The 20218-nt window shown below is 47.0% G+C and overlaps 1 protein-coding gene across 3 annotated transcripts in view; it reads right to left on the bottom strand.

Annotated features, from left to right (window-relative positions):
- Positions 1–20218, bottom strand: part of MAP3K20 (mitogen-activated protein kinase kinase kinase 20) — a 274895-nt gene that overhangs the window by 161180 nt on the left and 93497 nt on the right. For all 3 annotated transcript variants that reach the window (XM_073633874.1, XM_073633876.1, XM_073633877.1), the window contains exon 3: positions 17186–17273. In XM_073633874.1, the coding sequence (XP_073489975.1) occupies positions 17186–17273 (88 nt within the window). The remainder of the gene's footprint in view (positions 1–17185; positions 17274–20218) is intronic.

Consider the following 20218-nt stretch of genomic DNA (forward strand, 5'->3'; position numbering starts at 1 on the left):
TGATCAGAGACTGCAGTTTCTGGCTTACCAACAGTCTATTTTCCAAGCACAATTAGTAAGATAATAAATGGTTAAAAAGTCTGAAGATCCAAGCCTGAGCAGCCCAAATGCTGAAAGGCCATATAAAAACCAAACAAATCAAATCATCAGGAATACTGTGTCACACTTTTGCAGCGTCTTCCAGAAGTCTAATCATCAATGTGCTCATCCGTCCTGTGTGCAGTGTAAATAGATAAAGCGAAGAGCGAGGGAATAATTTTCAACCAGTGTGGGTGCTGGCTGATCTGCATACAGGACAGGTGAGCTGCTGCTGCTTAGACTTCTGCAGCTGTGACACAGTGTGAGAGAGAGACCCATCTCCTGATATCACCTTTGCCATGAGCACTCCTCCATCCTCATTACATGTCACAAACACTCCTCCATCCTCATTACATGTCACAAACACTCCTCCATCCTCATTACATGTCACAAACAACGGGAGCTCCTCCTGGTATCAGCTCTGTAATGAGCTCTCACCTTATCTATGATCTCCCTCCCCCAGTCAGCCTGTATCACTCACCTGTTCTGCTTGATGATGTCTTTCAGGGCAGCCCAGGTCACAGCGTCCCCCCTCCTCCTGGGCACTGTGCTGAGGCTCCTGGAGAGTGGGTGACAGACACCTCCGAGCTCTGCGCCCTCAGGACTGAGGAAACCAACACCATCAGCAGCACGCAACAGGTGTCAGCCATCTCTCTTGTCATGTGATGGCAGTCAGCTGACACTTCTGAGGGCAGTGATTGGCTAGGACTCCCCTGCTATCTACTTAGCTGTAGCTGGCTGCTACATCCCTCCCAGCACACTATGTGGGCGGCGCTGGGTGAGAGCGGAGCGGTTCAAGTTTTTTTAGGGGGGGGGGGTCAGACACCTCAGCCCAGTTCATCCATGCCCAAAAATGATTTCTCTGGAAACAACCCAGGACAGCCGCAGGTCCAAAACCCGGGAATGTCCCAACAAAATTGTAACTGTTGCTGGCAAGTATGTGATAAGTGCCTTGCTGCCCAGCCACTCACAAGCGCCCCCTTCACATGGCGCCCATGGCACTTGCCATATCTGCCATACCCTGGATACGCCACTGACCTCAAGCCACACCAGGGAGGCAACAGAAGCGAGGAGAGAGGTAAACAGGTGGCTCAAGAACTGGTGCAAGGAGGAGGGTTTTGGGTTCATGAGGAATTGGGCCAAACTTGCAGTCAGTTATTGGCTCTATAGCAGGGATGGAGTGCCCTTAAATCAGGAGGGTGCAGTTCTGTTGGAGGGAGAAGATGGCCAGAACGTTGGAGGAACTTTTAAACCAGGGTGTGGGATCAGAGGGATCAGTGAAAGGTATGCAGTGCAACGAGCAAGTGTCAAAGTGTGCAGATATGGGGCAAGTTGGGGGGAAGGGCCACAAACCAGATGATACAGCAACTAAACTATGAAGGACCAGTAAGGTATTGAATAGAAAAATCTGGATGCCGCACACCGGATGAAGTAGAAAACTTGTCTTTATTGTAGAAATGGGACCTACAAAAGTACAAGAAAATCATGCAAGATGTACAGGATCAGCTGACGCGTTTCACACTCGGAACTGAGTGCTTACTTATAGCTGAAGGACCAGTACTTGTAGGCTGGATGAATCGTGCTGTAACCCAACAGTGAACAATAATAAAATAATATGCGCATGTACAAAATTAAAAGGAATGTACACAAATGCCAGAAGTCTGGTTAATAAAATGAAGAACTATAACTTCTGATACATGAGGAGGATTTTGACTTCATGGGAATATCAAAAATCGGGTTTGACTTGCTTGTGACTGTCCAGTGGTATTTCCTGTATTGGAGGGACATGCTAGATAGAATAGGGGAAAGGGTGTGACTGTATGTCAACAGTGATTTGCTGGTGAATATGAAAGATGAAACAGATTAACTGTGGGTGTATTATATAGGCCCCCTAATGTTAAGAAGGAGGAAGAGACTAATCTACTTTCAGTTAGAAATGGCGGGGAGGCAGGACAATGTTATTATCATGGGAACTTCAACTAGCCTGATACTGAGTAGGCACACAGAACATCGCACTTAAGTAAGGCTCATCGTTTCTTGAATGTGATGCAGGACAATTTCATATGGTGGAAGCCCCAACTAGAAATATTGCTCAGCTGGATCAGAGTAATACATTTGCCATAAATTATAGGAAAAGAATACACATGGGCAGGCAGAGATTATTACATTTCAAAAGTGAAAAAACTTTACTAAGCTGTGCTCCATACTACCTGATACTAAATGGGACCCAATTTGAGAAACAAAGCACAATGAAGAAAAGCAGGAGTGCTTTTAGGATATAGTAAACAATGGTCTTCATTAGTGCATTCCAATGGGCAACAAATTTAAAAGAGCAAAAGTTAAACCTGGGTGGCCGAATACCAACGTAAAAAGGCATAATAATAAGAAAAAAACATTCTTTAAAAAATATAAAGTCAAAGGGTAAACATCAGCATTCCAAAACTACAAAGAGTGCAATAAGAAATGCAAGAGCGTGATCAGGACAGCTAAAATAGATTACAAGGAACACCTTACTGAGAGTATAACCAAAAAAAAAATACTCAAAAAGTTTTTCAAATAGAATAGAAAAAAAAGCATAGGTCAGAATATACTGACCCCATAAAGAATGAGCAGGGGAAGTTAGTCACAAGTGACAGGAAGAAGGTGAACGTAATAAATTAATTCTTCTCCTCAGTTTATACAAATAAAAATGAGCAATATAATAAACAAGGCAGGAATGCTAACATTATATTGAATGTACCTTTGTGACTGGCAGAGACCACTAAACCTTAAATGTGAACAAGTCACCAAGACCAGATGGCCTACACCCAAGAGTTCTCAAAGAACTTTGAAATGTTATAGCCAGACCATTATTTCTAATTATTAGGGACAGCTTATTGACTGGAATGGTACCAGCTGATTGGCGAAGAGCAAACATGGCACCAATATTCAAAAAAAGACCAGAGATACAGTATATACCTGGAAACTACAGACCGGTCAGCCTAACATTAATAGTATGTAAACTATTTGAAGGAATGATAAGGGCCCATATCAAAGAATTTGCTGATGAAAATATGGTTAGCTTCATCTCTAACCCTATATGCAGAAAGGCAAGGATTCCACCTATGACATACTTTCTGGGATGCCAACCCCTGGATTTACACCAGGAAACATATGCCTTCCTTTCTTGCATTAATCAAAGTAGATACAACTGATCCTGACAGCCCATGCTTCCTCAGAATGTGGGTTTCAATAGCCAAATCGTTAAATTTAGCGCTTGTAAGATAGGATGGAATACCGGACCCTGCGAGAGCAGGTCCGGACATGGTGGAAAGGTTCATGGGTCCCCTACCGCCATCTTTACGATCTCTGCATAGCAAGATCTTCTGGGCCACAAGAATCACCGACTTCCTTTCCTGCTTGATCCTGCGAAGAGGTTGTGGAAGCAGCAGAATAGGAGGGAATGCATAAATCAGTGAAAACTGATCCCTCAAGGTCACCAAGGCATCTGTTCTTGACACAAAGTTGTCGATCTTCTTGTTGAACCTGGATGCGAATAGGTCTACGCCTGGGATCCCCCATCTCTGGCATATTGCCAGGAAGATATTGGGGTGAAGGGACCATTCCCCCAAAAACAACCGCTGGCGAATCAAGTAGTCCGCCTGACAATTTTCTATACCTGGAATGAATACTGCCAATAGGCAAGGAACATGATTTTCTGCCCAAGCTAGGATATGGTTTACCTCTCTCTGGGCCGCAAGACTTCTTGTGCCCCCCTGGTGATTGATATAGGCCACTGTCATGGCATTGTCGGATTGGATCCTGAAAGGACAATTCTGTAATCTGAATGTCCAGGACCTCAGGGCCAAGCGTGCTGCCCGAATCTCTAGAATATTGATGGGCAAGGTCCTTTTGGATCTGGACCACTTCCCCTGGGCAGTCGCCTCCTCTAGGACTGCTCCCTAACCTGAAAGGCTGGCATCTGTTGTTACCATTTTACATGTGACTGGTAAGAAGGATTTCCCCTTTGGCAGATTCTTGGTTAACCATCACCAACTGAGGCTCTGGTGCACCCTTGGAGATAGATGCATTGGGAGGTCTAAAGCTTGGACATTTTTGTTCCAAATGGATAAGATACTGTGTTGCAGCAGTCTCGAATGAAACTGAGCACAGGGAACGGCTTTGAGCGAAGCCACCATCTTTCCTAACCACCTCATGCAAAGGCGAATAGGAGGGTCTTTCTTTGCTCTGATGACCCGGACCTCCCCCTTTATGGCGCTGATCTTTGCTTGTGGCAAAAATACTCTTTTCTGGTCTGTATCTATGATCAGACCCAAGTAATCTAGCCTTCTTAGTGGGTTTAAGGAAGATTTCTCTAGGTTGAGAGCCCAACCTAGGCTTTCCAGGTAGTTGACTGTGGTGACCACGCTTTTGTCTAAGCGGGCTACTGACCTGTCTATCCAGAGCAGGTCGTCTAGGTATGCAATAACTGTTAAACCCTGAGCCCTTAGTCTGGCCAGGGGAGGGGCCAGAACTTTTCTGAACACCCGGGGTGCAGTGGCTAGACCGAAAGGCAAAACTACGAACTGAAAATGGAGTTGTTCTACCTCGAAACGTAGAAATCTCTGATGAGCGGGAAAAATAGGCACATGCAGGTATGCATCCTTGATGTCGATTGATGTCAGAAGCTCTCCTCCTTGCAGGATGGAGACTACTGACCTGATTGATTCAATGTGAAACGAGTGGATATTTAAGAATCGGTTCAGATCCTTGAGATCTAGAATGGGTCTGGCATCCCCATTTGGTTTTGGCAACATGAAGAGGTTTGAATAAAACCCCAACCCCTGCTCTTCCATGGGAACCTCTATGATCACTCTTTGAGACAAAAGCCGGTCTAAAGCTTGACCAGACCCTTGAGAACTGCAGAAGTCTTCCTCCCACTCGCGCAAGCGGGGGTGCCCCTTCATAAAGAGGCTTTAGCATTCTGCTTTGTAGGTTTCCTTCCCCAGGACTTCTTCTGTCCCTGGGGTTGACCCTGAGGTTTACCCCTTGAACCTGACGGCAGAGGCCATCGCGATTGCCTAGAGGCTGATGCCCCTGACCCTGGAGAAGGAGCCTGTTTAAATGAAGGACGTTTATTCCTTTTCTTGATTGGCAAAAGGGTACTTTTCCAACTTGAAATTTTCTGGATGTATTTATCCAAATCCTCTCCAAACAGCCGTTCACCGTGAAAAGGAAAGCCAGCCACGAGTTTTTTTGCATGGCGCTTTGGCTGACCAATTTTTCAACCATAAGATCTTATGCATATGCCCAAGTACAAGCGTCAGACGTGAAGCCTGAAGGATAGAATCTCTAATAGTGTCACAAAACATAATGCCCCTGGTAACTCAGCTAAATCCCGTGCCTGTTGATCAGGGATGACCTTGAGCACCTGTCTCAACTGGTCCTTCAGGGATTGACATACACCTGTTGCCGCCACTGCAGGTTGAGTTACTGTTCCTGCCAAAGAAAATGAGCTTTTTAACAGGAATTCCAATCTTTTATCGGTTGGATTCCTAAGCATTTGAGCATTGTCTACCAGACAAGTTACATTTTTATTCACAGAGGAAATAGCCGCATCAATTGCCAGTATATTCCACTTTTTTGTGAATTTTTCCTCCATAGGATAAAGCGTAGAGAACCTTTTAGAAGGGAGAAAATGCTTATCTGGGTGATCCCACTCAGAATACATACAGTCCCTGACAAAAGTCTTGTCGCTTGTGTACAAATTGACCTTAAGTGCCGCTAAAATATATTTCTAATCAAGATTTTGTTACAAGAAATGGGTCATTTTAATCCCAACAGCTTTTGCAATAATGTTTCAGTGCAAAACGAAACTGACAAAAAGTATTCTAATATTCACAGCTTGGTAAAGCCCATTGAGTCAATTTTTGCCAAGACATAAGTGTTGTCGCCTTGTTATATGAGCTTCACCTGTGACTAATAATGGATCAATTAGGTCTCAGGTTTGTATAAAAAGAACACCAGTACTCTAGACCTTCTCAACTGCAACTAGACCTCTGCAAACAGGCCTAAGATTCACCCGCAGACTAAAGTGTTGATTATCAAGAGGCTGAAGACCAGATCCACTGCTGATGTGGCAGACACCTTCAATGTGTCTCAGCGTCAAGTTCAGAGGATAAAAAAAAGATTTGAAGAGACTGAAGACGTTTTGGACAAGGCCAGGTCAGGCCGACCCCGCAAGACAACTGCTCGAGAGGACCGTTAGTTGGCTCGAAAATCCAAGGCCAGCCCATTTTCCACTGCAGCAGAGCTCCACGAGACCTGGCCACCTTAAGTCCCTGTGTCAACCAGAACAGTTTGTCGGATTCTGTAACGAAATGGCCTCCATGGTCGAATCAGTGCCCATAAGCCAGCACTAAACAAAAGACAATTGAAAAACCGTGTGGCATTTGCCAAGGGCCACAGCCTGCTAAAAGGATGGACTCTGGAAAAGTGGCAGAAGGTGGATTTTTCAGATGAATCTTCTGTTGAATTACACCACAGTCTCTGCAAATATTGCAGGAGACCTACTGGAACCTGCATGGAGCTGAGATTTACCCAGAAAACAGTGAAGTTTGGTGGAGGCAAAATCATGGTCTGGGGTTACATCCAGTATGGGTGTGTGCGAGGGATCTGCAGGGTGGAAGACAACATCAAGTGTCTAAAATACCAAGAAATCTTAGCTACCTCATATTTCCAACCATAAAAAAGGCCACATTTTGCAGCAGGATGGTGCTCCATCGCATACTTCCATCTGCACATCAAAGTGCCTTAAGGCAAAGAAGATCAAGATGCTCCAGGATTGGCCAGCCCAGTCACCAGACATGAACATCACTGAGCATATGTGGTGTAGGATGAAAGATGAAGCATGGAAGACGAAACCAAAGAATATTGATGAACTCTGGGAGGCATGCAAGACTGTTTTCTTTGCTATTCCTGATGACTTCATCAATACATTGTATGAATCCTTGCCAAACCGCATGGATGCTGTCCTTCAAGCTCATGGAAGTCATACAAGATATTAAATTTGGATCTCACAGCACCACTACTTAATTTGCTGACATATTTTTGGATTTTCAGTAAAGTTGTTCAATTTCTGTATAGGCGACAAAACTTTTGTCTTGCCAAAATTTGACCTGACCAAAAATAACACCAATTGATTAATTAAAAGTCAGGTTAATAGCAGGAGTTTCTACAAAATAGAGAAGCGACAAGACTTTTGTCAGGGACTGTAAGCTGTTCCAGCAATGGATGGACAGGAAAAGCATGCATAGCTTGGGGAGGCTTTAGGGAACCCAAAGAAGAAGTGGGTTTTTCAGCTGATTAATTTAAGGGTAGCTTAAATGTGGAGCGCACCATTTCTGTCAGCAATTGTACCAGCAATTTTTCAGATTGCGAAGCTGGAAAAGGCTCTTCCACAATTGATTCCTCAGAAGAGGAGTCAGCCTCCTCACGGTCCCCTGAGGGGGCCTCATCCTCCCCTGCCCACCGATCCTCTGCTTGAGGGTCCTGGGCAGTAGCAGGTGACCCATCGCGCTTTCTCCCATGCTGGGAAGATGCAATTAGAGCAGTCAGTCTTTCCTCCAGCTCCACCAAAGCTGAGGAGAAAACATCCTCAGTAAGGTAGACAGGTGCTGAAGTGTTGGAAATAGTTGCAACACTTAACAAACCTGATGGCTCACCCTGATCAGCTACCTCTGGATCTTCGAGGGGGGATGGCATTGTTGGGGTGAGACTAGGGTCCTCGGAGCCTGAAGGTGATACCTTTGGTCCCCTCTTTGAGGAATTTGTACATCCCCTTCTGGAATGCATATTCCTAAGCACAAATGCAGAGGTACTTTACAAGGAAAAAATGCACCCACTGCTGAGCAATAGTTTAGTAATTGCTACTGCTATTATGCGCTTGGCCTGATGTGGAGTAAATGTGCCTCGGGGAATGCCTGTGTCCCACACTCACATGCCCAGGACTGCTTCTGTGTCCCTCCGTTAGTCCAAATAAGACTGACAATGGAGCTTTTTTATAAGGTAATCCACCCTGCGCTGTGACGCCTGCACCAACGCAGCGCTAAGCCATGCCCCCTTACTTCCTCACTACGCCCCCCTTCTTTTTTTCAAAAAAAGTGATTCCCGCCCACACACGGGCCTCCGATCCTATCGGATCGGCATGTGGGGGTGGGGGGTGGGTGGAGGAGAGCACGGGGGAAGAGGAGAGCCGTAGCAAACCACCAGACCATACAGCGTCCCCCCTGCCTGCTCCTGGAGAGGGAAGAAGAAAGCATTCCCAGATGGAGAAATTTCAGCCAAATCCCCCCCTTCAACCTCTTGCCGGTGGCCAGGACGGATTGCTGGAGGAAGCCATGCAACTTCTGCTGACAAAGAGCAAGATCTGAAAGCATGGAAACAGGTACGAGCTCTTTACAGCCCCCAGTGGTGACTTTAGGCATGACAACATTTACTGTACAGGAGAAATCCAAAAGGAAAATTTTATTTATTTTTTTTTAAATTCCTTAGAAATCTCCACTTACCTTATCCCGCCGCCGGGATACAACCAAACAGACCCAATCTTCGCCCATCATGGCTGGCTCCATTAGAAAACCTTCAAGGACTGGGGTCCCTTTTTATCAGGGTTCCACTGCCCTGGACCTGTATAGCACCCTGTCAGTAAGCTTTATGGCACTACAATCTGACCAAAGCACTGAATCCCAGGGTCCAGCTCTCAAAAGAGAAGTATTACAGGCAAAACCTCGTTTCTTCCGCCACAAGGCCCGGGTACCAACCACCTTGGCCCCAATGGCACTTTGGATGGATCCAGTTGCAAAGGCTTGCTCCAGCAAGGAATAGTCCAGTGGAGCCTCTGCATAGCACATCTTTACTTGTGACCAACACCTAAGACACTGGCAAAAAAACGGAGGTACTCCCAGTAACGGGAGGGGTTATATAGGGAGTGAACTTCCTGTCTTAGGGCGTGCCAGTGTCCATCACCTAAAGGTGGCCTATATACTCATATAGTTATTACTATGGCTCTGTGTCCCGTGATGTACGATAAAGAAATTAGTGGCTTAAAACATCAATACACACTGATAAGATCATATTCATGAAAAAAATCTATTTTATATAAACCTTGAACAGACTATACATCCCCTTTAAGAAATAGATTTAGCTAGGGGTCAGTTTGATTATATTGCACAATATATATGATAAAAACTCCAGAGAAATGTGGTCAGACAAAATAGAGAGAGCACAGCTCTGACTGCTGAGTGATACTGACAATACCATCAACAGCTCTATCAACAAGTCCAAAAATAAAACATAAGGGTATGTATCCAAAGCACCGGGAACTCAGCACCTGGTAGCCACACAGTTTAGTGAACACGAAGGTGGAAAACAGAAACCAGTTTAACGTAAACCTAAGGCTTTCTGGACAGCAGCAACAAAGATGCTCTTAATAAACATTTAGGGCTCCATTTATAACAGAGCGAATATCGAAATATGCTCTTCGCTATTTGCGCAGCCTGCATTTTATGACCCATAAAATTAAGACTGTGGTGTTCTACAATGTTTTTTCTCTGCTTTTTATATGCACATTTTTGTTCTTGGTTTTTAAACCAGTGGTATAGTATGGTATGGCGGTGGTAAGGCAATACTTGAGCCTGTTAAATTAAAGCGGGGGGGTCGGGGAAACCCGTCGATCGCGGTCCACCTGTCGACCGCCAGCAGGTGACAGGTGGACCGCAAACTTGTTCCTGCACCACAACCCCCGCCTTCTATGTGCCAGTCCTTGTCTCCCTTTCCAGCCTCCAGCGTCCTATGTGGCAGTGCCACATCATCTATGTCCCGGTGTCTCTCTCTCTCTCCACCCCCCCGCCTCCACCCTCCTCCGCCACTGTGATCAGTGAGGAGGAGGAGCTGGCCAAACAAACTTTTTATGTTAAACCGCTGGTGATTGGTTGCTAGCACGCAGGGTGGTCCTTAGCAACCAATCACTAGCTTGCTAATACTAAAACTGACTCTGCCAGCTCCCGCCCCTCTGTCCAGAACAGTGCTGCCTCCTGGTCTCCACCGTGGAAACAGGTAGGACACTGTTCTATGGGAGAATAGGGAAGGGGGTTACAGCTATAGGAGAAAGGGGGTAGGGGCAGAAGACACGGTTAAGGGCAGGGTCCCCCCTATAGCAGTGTCCTCTACCACCCTTTACAACACCCCCCCACCCTTGCATTCTGAGTGCAACACACCCTGGAACCCTGCATTATGAGTCTAACGCACTCCTAAACCCTGCATTCTGAGCGTAATGCACTCCTGAACCCTGCATTCTGAGCGTAATGCACTCCTAATCCCTGCATTCTGAGCGTAATGCACTCCTAATCCCTGCATTCTGAGCGTAATGCACTCCTAATCCCTGCATTCTGAGCGTAATGCACTCCTAATCCCTGCATTCTGAGCGTAATGCACTCCTAATCCCTGCATTCTGAGCGTAATGCACTCCTAATCCCTGCATTCTGAGTGTAATGCACTGGTGAACCCTACATTCTCTGCATAACGCACTCCTAAACCCTGCCCTCTCTTGTAATACTTATTTTTGCTCTGAGTAAAAAAAAAAAAGGGTCGGTCTGTTTTTTTTTTTTTGGGGGGGGGGGGGGGGCGACACTGTGCCCAGTGATCTTTGACTTCATCAGCATTGTTCAAGTAGATCTCCATCTCTCTAAGGTTGCCTACCCCTGAATTAAAGGTTCATTTAATAGTCGTATTTAAAAGGTACAATGCAGACAAGGGAGAGCCCGGTAGTTTTAGGAACACTGTGCAACTTACAAAATTGGTTCTAAGATTAAGTACCATACATGTAGGTCAATGGCAACTTCCTTACAGCTTTGCCGAAAAACTAGAAGTGATCTGCTCCATCCTGAATGCACCTACATTGGGCATACCCTCCAGCATCACAGGGACAAGCGCTATCCTTCTTTAAAGAACAACACATGTAGAAGTGCACCACCCTGCAGGGGCTGCAGCAGTTGGGCTCACTTCAGGTGTAAAAAGGGTAGAGTGTGCATTGGGCAGGTCTTGAAAGAAGGAGAGTGTTCATTCCTGTGATGCTGGGGGTGTGCCCAACATAGGGTTTAAATCCTGTGTAGAATGAGGTAGATCACTTCCAGTGGTAGTTTTTCATCGGGGCTTTGGGGAAGCTATAATGGCCCCAAAAGTATGGCAACTAAACTAAAAACCAATTTTGTAAGCCGCACAGTGTTTTTAAAACAACTGGGGCCCTTGCAGCCGAGTGTCTACAGGCGTGAGGGGGGGCAGCCGAGTGTCTACAGGCGTGAGGGGGGGCAGCCGAGTGTCTACAGGCGTGAGGGGGGGCAGCCGAGTGTCTACAGGCGTGAGGGGGGGCAGCCGAGTGTCTACAGGCGTGAGGTGGGGCAGCCGAGTGTCTACAGGCGTGAGGTGGGGCAGCCGAGTGTCTACAGTCGTGAGGGGGGGGCAGCCGAGTCTCTACAGTCGTGAGGGGGGGGCAGCCGAGTGTCTACAGTCGTGGGGGGGGGCAGCCGAGTGTCTACAGTCGTGAGGGGGGGGCAGCCGAGTGTCTACAGTCGTGGGGGGGGGGGCAGCCGAGTGTCTACAGTCGTGAGGGGGGGGGCAGCCGAGTGTCTACAGTCGTGAGGGGGGGGGCAGCCGAATGTCTACAGTCGTGAGGGGGGGGCAGCCGAGTGTCTACAGGTGTGAGGGGGGCAGCCGAGTGTCTACAGGTGTGAGGGGGGCAGCCGAGTGTCTACAGGTGTGAGGGGGGCAGCCGAGTGTCTACAGGTGTGAGGGGGGCAGCCGAGTGTCTACAGGTGTGAGGGGGGCAGCCGAGTGTCTACAGGTGTGAGGGGGGCAGCCGAGTGTCTACAGGTGTGAGGGGGGCAGCCGAGTGTCTACAGGTGTGAGGGGGCAGCCGAGTGTCTACAGGTGTGAGGGGGGCAGCCGAGTGTCTACAGGTGTGAGGGGGGCAGCCGAGTGTCTACAGGTGTGAGGGGGGCAGCCGAGTGTCTACAGGTGTGAGGGGGGCAGCCGAGTGTCTACAGGTGTGAGGGGGGCAGCCGAGTGTCTACAGGTGTGAGGGGGGCAGCCGAGTGTCTACAGGTGTGAGGGGGGCAGCCGAGTGTCTACAGGTGTGAGGGGGGCAGCCGAGTGTCTACAGGTGTGAGGGGGGCAGCCGAGTGTCTACAGGTGTGAGGGGGGCAGCCGAGTGTCTACAGGTGTGAGGGGGGCAGCCGAGTGTCTACAGGTGTGAGGGGGGCAGCCGAGTGTCTACAGGTGTGAGGGGGGCAGCTTAGTGTCTACAGGTGTGAGGGGGGCAGCCGAGTGTCTACAGGTGTGAGGGGGGCAGCCGAGTGTCTACAGGTGTGAGGGGGGCAGCCGAGTGTCTACAGGTGTGAGGGGGGCAGCCGAGTGTCTACAGGTGTGAGGGGGGCAGCCGAGTGTCTACAGGTGTGAGGGGGGCAGCCGAGTGTCTACAGGTGTGAGGGGGCAGCCGAGTGTCTACAGGTGTGAGGGGGGCAGCCGAGTGTCTACAGGTGTGAGGGGGGCAGCCGAGTGTCTACAGGTGTGAGGGGGGCAGCCGAGTGTCTACAGGTGTGAGGGGGGCAGCCGAGTGTCTACAGGTGTAAGGGGGGCAGCCGAGTGTCTACAGGTGTGAGGGGGGCAGCCGAGTGTCTACAGGTGTGAGGGGGCAGCCGAGTGTCTACAGGTGTGAGGGGGGCAGCCGAGTGTCTACAGGTGTGAGGGGGGCAGCCGAGTGTCTACAGGTGTGAGGGGGGCAGCCGAGTGTCTACAGGTGTGAGGGGGGCAGCCGAGTGTCTACAGGTGTGAGGGGGGCAGCCGAGTGTCTACAGGTGTGAGGGGGGCAGCCGAGTGTCTACAGGTGTGAGGGGGGCAGCCGAGTGTCTACAGGTGTGAGGGGGCTGAATGTGTAAAGGTCAGCGGGTGGGCTGAGTGTGTAAAGGTATGAAGGGGGCTTAGTGAGTACAGGTGTGAGGGGGGGCTGAGTGCGTACAGGCATGATCAGTGAAGGGAGGGGGGGTGCCAGATATAGGATCCGCTCCGGGTGCCAAATGCTCTAGGAATGCCCCTGGTCTGGATTGTTCTTTCCTCTTGAATATTACATTTTAAAAAATTCAGTGGTCTATGGGCACATTCTACACTTATGTATGGTACAACAAGACGACTACATTATAGCCTACATATACTTCTTTGTACTTTATTCTGCTTTAATATTCTCACCATGGCTATTGATCTTGTTGCCACTTCTCTTAAGCACAAAAGTTTGTGAAATTATGTATTACACCTATACAAAACTCAATAATAGAATCTTCAAAAAAAAAAAAAAAGTTGTTATAAAACTAACACTGGTAAAACTGGAAAAATAATACTTTTTTTTGTAAATTAACAAAAAAAAAGTATTTTTTGCTTAGAATATTGCCAAAGGGAAGACTTGGCTGTCAAGAAAAAAATACTTTGGTATTTAAAGTAATGTTAAATTACTGAGTATAAGGGTCAAAAAATTGCCTAGGCTCGGAAGCAGTATGGGAGATGCTGTGGTTAATAATAACCTGTACGTATTGTATATAACTTTATTGAATTATGTCCAGCCTCAAAACGGCTAAGTCTTTCTATTATCATATACAGTATATAATAGAATTCATTCCTTCCATTCAGGGCTGAAAATACAAACTGAGAACTTGTGAATCCTTTGTTAATCTTAAGAAAAGGCTTGAAAATGATATTTATATATGCCAATAGGAGAGCTCACCAAGTACTAATAAGCGGGGGGATTAGGAGAGTTACATTATGTAAACGAATTCCACTTATTTTTGATGATGGCAAAAAAGACAAATTAAGCGAATTATAGTTATCTGATGGGTCACTTTTTAATGCTTCATTATGCCGGCTGAAATTCTTAATAATTCAAGAAGCACAACTTTTACCATGAGGAGGATAAGACACTTCGTATACAGAATACTTGGGATATAATCCTTTCTAAGACACTGGGTATAAATGGCTGTACAAGGGTGATGTGCTAAATTCTAACAAAACACTGCGCAGACAAAAACCAAAACCAGATTATCTCTCCAGAAGCCATAGCCTTGTACAAATGAGAGCGAGCAAATCCAAAACAGCTGTATGCAGTACAAGGGAGTAATGACGGATCATGGGACCCCATAGCACAATTATGATGGGGCCTCTCAATGACCTTTCTACTGTCACTCATCTTAACAAAGTATGTCTAAATTAGGGACAGGTAGCAAGTGATTTGTGAGCATGGTGAGTACATTACTAGGGAGCAGAGCTGAGAGCATGGTGAGTACATTACTAGTGAGCAGAGCTGTGAGCATGGTGAGTACACTACTAGGGAGCAGAGCTGAGAGCATGGTGAGTACACCACTAGGGAGCAGAGCTGTGAGCATGGTGAGTACATTACTAGGGAGCAGAGCTGAGAGCATGGTGAGTACACCACTAGGGAGCAGAGCTGTGAGCATGGTGAGTACATTACTAGGGAGCAGAGCTGTGAGCATGGTGAGTACATTACTATGGAGCAGAGCTGAGAGCATGGTGAGTACATTACTAGGGAGCAGAGCTGTGAGCATGGTGAGTACATTACTAGGGAGCAGAGCTGAGAGCATGGTGAGTACACTACTAGGGAGCAGAGCTGTGAGCATGGTGAGTACATTACTAGGGAGCAGAGCTGAGAGCATGGTGAGCACACTCCTAGGGAGCAGAGCTGTGAGCATGGTGAGTACAATACTAGGGAGCAGAGCTGTGAGCATGGTGAGTACACTACTAGGGAGCAGAGCTGTGAGCATGGTGAGTACATTACTAGGGAGCAGAGCTGAGAGCGTGGTGAGTACATTACTAGGAAGCAGAGCTGTGAGCGTGGTGAGTACACTACTAGGGAGCAGAGCTGTGAGCGTGGTGAGTACATTACTAGGGAGCAGAGCTGAGAGCATGGTGAGTACACTACTAGGGAGCAGAGCTGTGAGTATGGTGAGTACATTACTAGGGAGCAGAGCTGAGAGCATGGTGAGTACACTACTAGGGAGCAGAGCTGTGGATAGAAATCATCAGGGAAGAGAGGGGCATCTTTGCATGGAAATAACTTTGAATTTTTCATTTGCCATCTAACCATTCTTTCCTCAGTAGCTCCCTAGACAATTGTAGCATCTTAGGTCTTAGATACTTAAGGGATGTATTTATTAATAAAAAAAAAACAAAAAAAAACGCACAGCCATCTGTCCTGCAATACTGCATGTACATTAATTTTGTGCAAATGCCAGCAAAATCTAATGTTACTTTTTCTCACTAGGTCGAACGTTCTTCATTGAGAATGTTATGAATCAGGAAAATATCACATTATGGCCACTAGATGGAGTTGATGATCATAGGAAATAAAGGTTTATTAACTATGCTCAGCAACTGCATCTGGTGGCCCCAATATATGTAAATTCTAAGTCTTCCCATTAGTTCCATCACCACAGCAAGCAAGTGCTAAAAGTGGTTGTCTAGTAGTAGATAAAAATCCAAAAAAAGATTTGTCAGCAGTAAAAATGACCATCAGAATATTTATTTACCGTATTTATCGGTGTATAACACGCACCCCAAGTTTAGGAGGAAATTTTAAGGAAAAAAACTTACATTTAAATGCCCATCAATTCAGCCTTGTCCAGTGTCCTTTGCAGCCTTGCCCCAGTGTCATTGCAGTTTAAATATGGCGCTGCCGAGATACACAGAGCCAGTCCTGTGTATCTCGGCTCCTCTCGCAGTCCCGCCTTGTGATGAACATAACACAGGTCCAATGGCGGGACTGGGCGTGACTGTGAGCAGAGCCGAGCGCCGTCAATATACATACATAGCTGAGTGTACTCGGCTGGGCTTGGTTCCTCTCGGCTCCGCTCACAGTCACGCCCAGTCCCTGTGTTATGTTCATCATAGGGCGGGACTGGGCGTGACTATGAGCGGAGCCGAGTACACTCAGCTATGTATGTATATCGGCGGCGCTCGCTCCTCCGCTCACAATCATCGGGGGATCAGCGTATAACACGCACCCACGATTTTCCCCTGATTTTAAGGGGGAAAAAGTGTGTGTTTTACGCCGATAAATACGGTATATAAAATGTACCATGAGGGGTTTTAATACTGTACGAGTGGAAGGGAGCACTATGTGTCTGTGGGTTAGGGGCGCAAATTACTTGTCTTGCCTTGGGTGCTGACAACCCAAGCTACGAAAATAATTTTACTGTTAGGGGTCCCCACAACTTATACAGAAATGTTATCAAGGGGTCACGGCACTAGAAAGGTTGAGAACCACTGGATTAGGGTAATAGCATCGATCTCTACAAGCTTTGTGTAACACGTTTATAGTTCCATATTGTGTTCTTCAGCATATCTCCAGCCAAAAGTATAGCATGTCCACACTCTCTGGCCCCCCATTAGGTCTGCAGTTTCCAACAGTCCTCTCAAGAATTATGTATATTTAATATTATCTGTGGTCCTTTGGTGATGTCAGGGGTTGCAATTTGTGGACCCCTTGAGCTCATAAGTTGACAACCACTGATCCACAGGCTTTTATAACAACAAGAAAATGTAAGGAGTTTGGAGATAGGCAAATGCAGCCAGTTTCAGATATTTTCAGCATGAATTGAGATAAATGTAATGCAAATATGTTTTACCTATTCAGGGCAAAGCAACAGGTTTGCTTTAAACCCCCATTCCCCATATCTCAAAAGGTATCCAGGCCCTATAAAAAAGTTCCACCTTCTGGCTGGGTATGGGAATACAAAATATTAAAAATAGAAAATATGTGCAGAACCACTGTACATACCTTTAAAAGCAACAAAACATAACTGTTTAAACACCGCAATTTATTTTTAGCATATAGACCAAAAAAAAAAAGATTTGCAAAATATGGTAAAGGCAGTATGGAGATAACAAGAATTTCTATTAGCCAATGAACAAGTCTACATATATTATTGCTGTAGGTATCACCCCTATTTCTTCAACCTCTGGTCTATTTATTTCAAAAGCAATACTTAAAGATATTAACAAAAAATATTCTTACCTGTAACTATACAGTAGTTAGGCGGTTCAAGTACAGCTCCATAAAACTGGATGATGTTTCTGTGACTAAGCATGCTAAGGATTTCTGCCTGCAAAACAAAATAAAATAAAAATAGATGTCATTTTATCCACATACAAACCTAAATCATAAAAAAATATCAATAAATGATTTTTACATGCTGTTCATAGTCACTATGAGATTCGTATTCTACCAAAAACCTGATTGATCCTGCTGCTCTCTATCTCCACCTTCTGTTCATGTACCCTATTCAGCTAGGGATTTTGCAGAGCAATGTTGGCAGCTCTGCACATGCTCAGTTTTCAGTAAGTTTCTACGCTGAGCATTTCCTCCCCATAACATCTAAGCAGCCCATGTGACTACAGAGTCACACATGTGGGCGTATACACAGTGGTAAATGACAGCCCACTCCCTCCTCCTCCATGCCCACTAACCAGCTAAACACAGTCGGGCCGGATTTTACATGTAGATTGATGGTGGAATCATCTCCCTCCTATTCTAAGACACAGGCTGGAGGGACAGGACACAGCCTGTGACTGTCAGAAATTCACCCACACAATGTTATTGCCCAAAAAATAATAAAAGTGTGATTTCAAATTTATATTTGTATGACAATTTAAAACAATTTTATTAAATTAATTATTTTTACTCTGTATTCCAAAGGCAGTTTTTTTATTTTGAACATGTGACCAGCAACAGAGGACTAGAAGCTCCTCCTGCTTATGTTTCCTGCAGACAGGAGGGGAAAAGATCTGGGTCATGTGGCAGTTGTGTATCTCTGACAGACACAACTGGGACAGGGGCTTTTGGAGAGGACTGGGGTCAAGCTTCCTACTCACTGATTATGGCCCATGGATGAACGCTGAGAGTGAGACTTAGACTAATTATCTGAATAAGAACAATAACACATTCCTTCTGGAGTGGATGGAAAGGTGTAATATTAATCTTGTACAGGTTAATGGTCAGAGGGAACATGAAGGCCCCCCTGCAGACTGGTTTGGAGAGGCTCCTTCACTTGAGACAGAAATATTTTTTATCAACAATCTCCCTCAAGAATTCTATAAAGATAAATTTTTCCCCTGTATCAGACTGCTGGAACACTGTATGAGTTGTTCTCATAGACTGCTGTAGACAGGTGCCGGGCAGTCTATGGTGGTGTGGGATCACTGTTAATATTATGTGCGTGTCTCCCATTGTGTGCCTCCTAGGTGTGCATTCCCATTGTTAATTGAGTCACCAATTGTTTTCTGTCTGTTGGCTAATTTGGCTAACTCTTGGAGGTTCTTATGATGGGATTAGCCTTGCGTCAACTTTAGCTCGCTATCCAACTATTGTGTGATGTTTTTTTGGGTAAATATTTGGTCTTATTGTTCATGTGGTGACTGACCTACTTTTGAGGTGTATAAAAACCTGTATTTCAATAAACCGTCATTCCATTCCTCAACATCTTGCCTGTGTACGATGCTTGGGGTAAAAGGGCTGGTATTAGCACTCTGCTGGAATGGTTAGGAGGGCAGGAGGCACCATTTGGCAGAAGCACCCAAGCAGGGTGCCAAGTGTTTTGTCACAATAATGATTAGGAAAGGGGCACTTAGATTTTTTTTAATTAAAATTACAGTGCCATCATCCATATACAGAAATAGAAGGGACAATGCAAATTAAACAGTGTGTGTTTAGTATCACTTTAAGTCTTCTTCTACCCTTAACCACTTCCCACCCGGCCACTGCAAATAAACGGCCGGGTGGGAGCTCCCTCCTTCTGACTGAACGTTCCCGAGCGGGATCGCGCATCTGGCACATCTGCCGCCCGCCATCTGGCACATCTTCCCACGATCAGTCATCAGCTGGCACATCGGCCCGTCATCAGCTGGCACCTCGGCCCGTCATCAGCTGGCACCTCGGCCCGTCATCAGCTGGCACCTCGGCCCGTCATCAGCTGGCACCTCGGCCCGTCAACAGCTGGCACCTCGGCCCGTCAACAGCTGGCACCTCGGCCCGTCAACAGCTGGCACATCGGCCCGTCAACAGCTGGCACATCGGCCCGTCAACAGCTGGCACATCGGCCCGTCAACAGCTGGCACATCGGCCCGTCAACAGCTGGCACATCGGCCCGTCAACAGCTGGCACATCGGCCCGTCAACAGCTGACACATCGGCCCGTCAACAGCTGACACATCAGCCACCCACCATCATCAGGCACATCTGCCCGCCAATCATCAGGCACATCTGCCGCCCGCCAATCATCAGGCACATCTGCCGCCCGCCAATCATCAGGCACATCTGCCGCCCGCCAATCATCAGGCACATCTGCTGCCCGCCAATCATCAGGCACATCTGCCACCTGCCACCTGCCCATGCTCAGGCACATCTGCCCGCCAACATCAGGCACATCTGCCCGCCAACATCAGGCACATCTAGCCGCCCACCATCTGGCACATCTGCCGCCCGACATCTTGCACATTTGCCCGCCAACATGACGAAAAGATCTTACAGCGCAGAGGAGGCTCTCCAAATACTCCAGAGTATGTCGGACGAGAGTAGCGGGGAATTCTCTCCGTAAGACTCGGATAGCGACTATGAGCCAGTGGAAAGCAGTGGCTCCGAGTTGGAAACAGAGGAAGATAGAGTCCTAACAAGGAGAATCAAGAGAAATGAGCAGGAGGAGACATTCACCAGCAGTGCAGCACTCCAGGGCATCCACCAGCAGGCATCCACCAGCAGCGCAGCACTTAAGGATGATATGCAGGCATCCACCAGCAGCCCAGCACTGCAGGATGATATGCAGGCATCCACCAGCAGCGCAGCACTCCAGGACATCCACCAGCAGGCATCCACCAGCAGCTCAGCACTCCGGGATAGGCAGGCATCCACCAGCAGTTCTGCAACCTTCCTAGAAGATGCTAGCAACGGATCCCATCGAGGCAGTGCCCATACTAGCCTCCCAGATTTCTACTGTATCCAACATGGCTGCCCGATACGTCAGTAGAACCTGTAATAACCCTTTTTACAGCCCAGC

The sequence above is a fragment of the Aquarana catesbeiana genome, linkage group LG06, assembly GCF_042186555.1.
Source record: "Aquarana catesbeiana isolate 2022-GZ linkage group LG06, ASM4218655v1, whole genome shotgun sequence".
Classification (NCBI taxonomy): domain Eukaryota; kingdom Metazoa; phylum Chordata; class Amphibia; order Anura; family Ranidae; genus Aquarana; species Aquarana catesbeiana.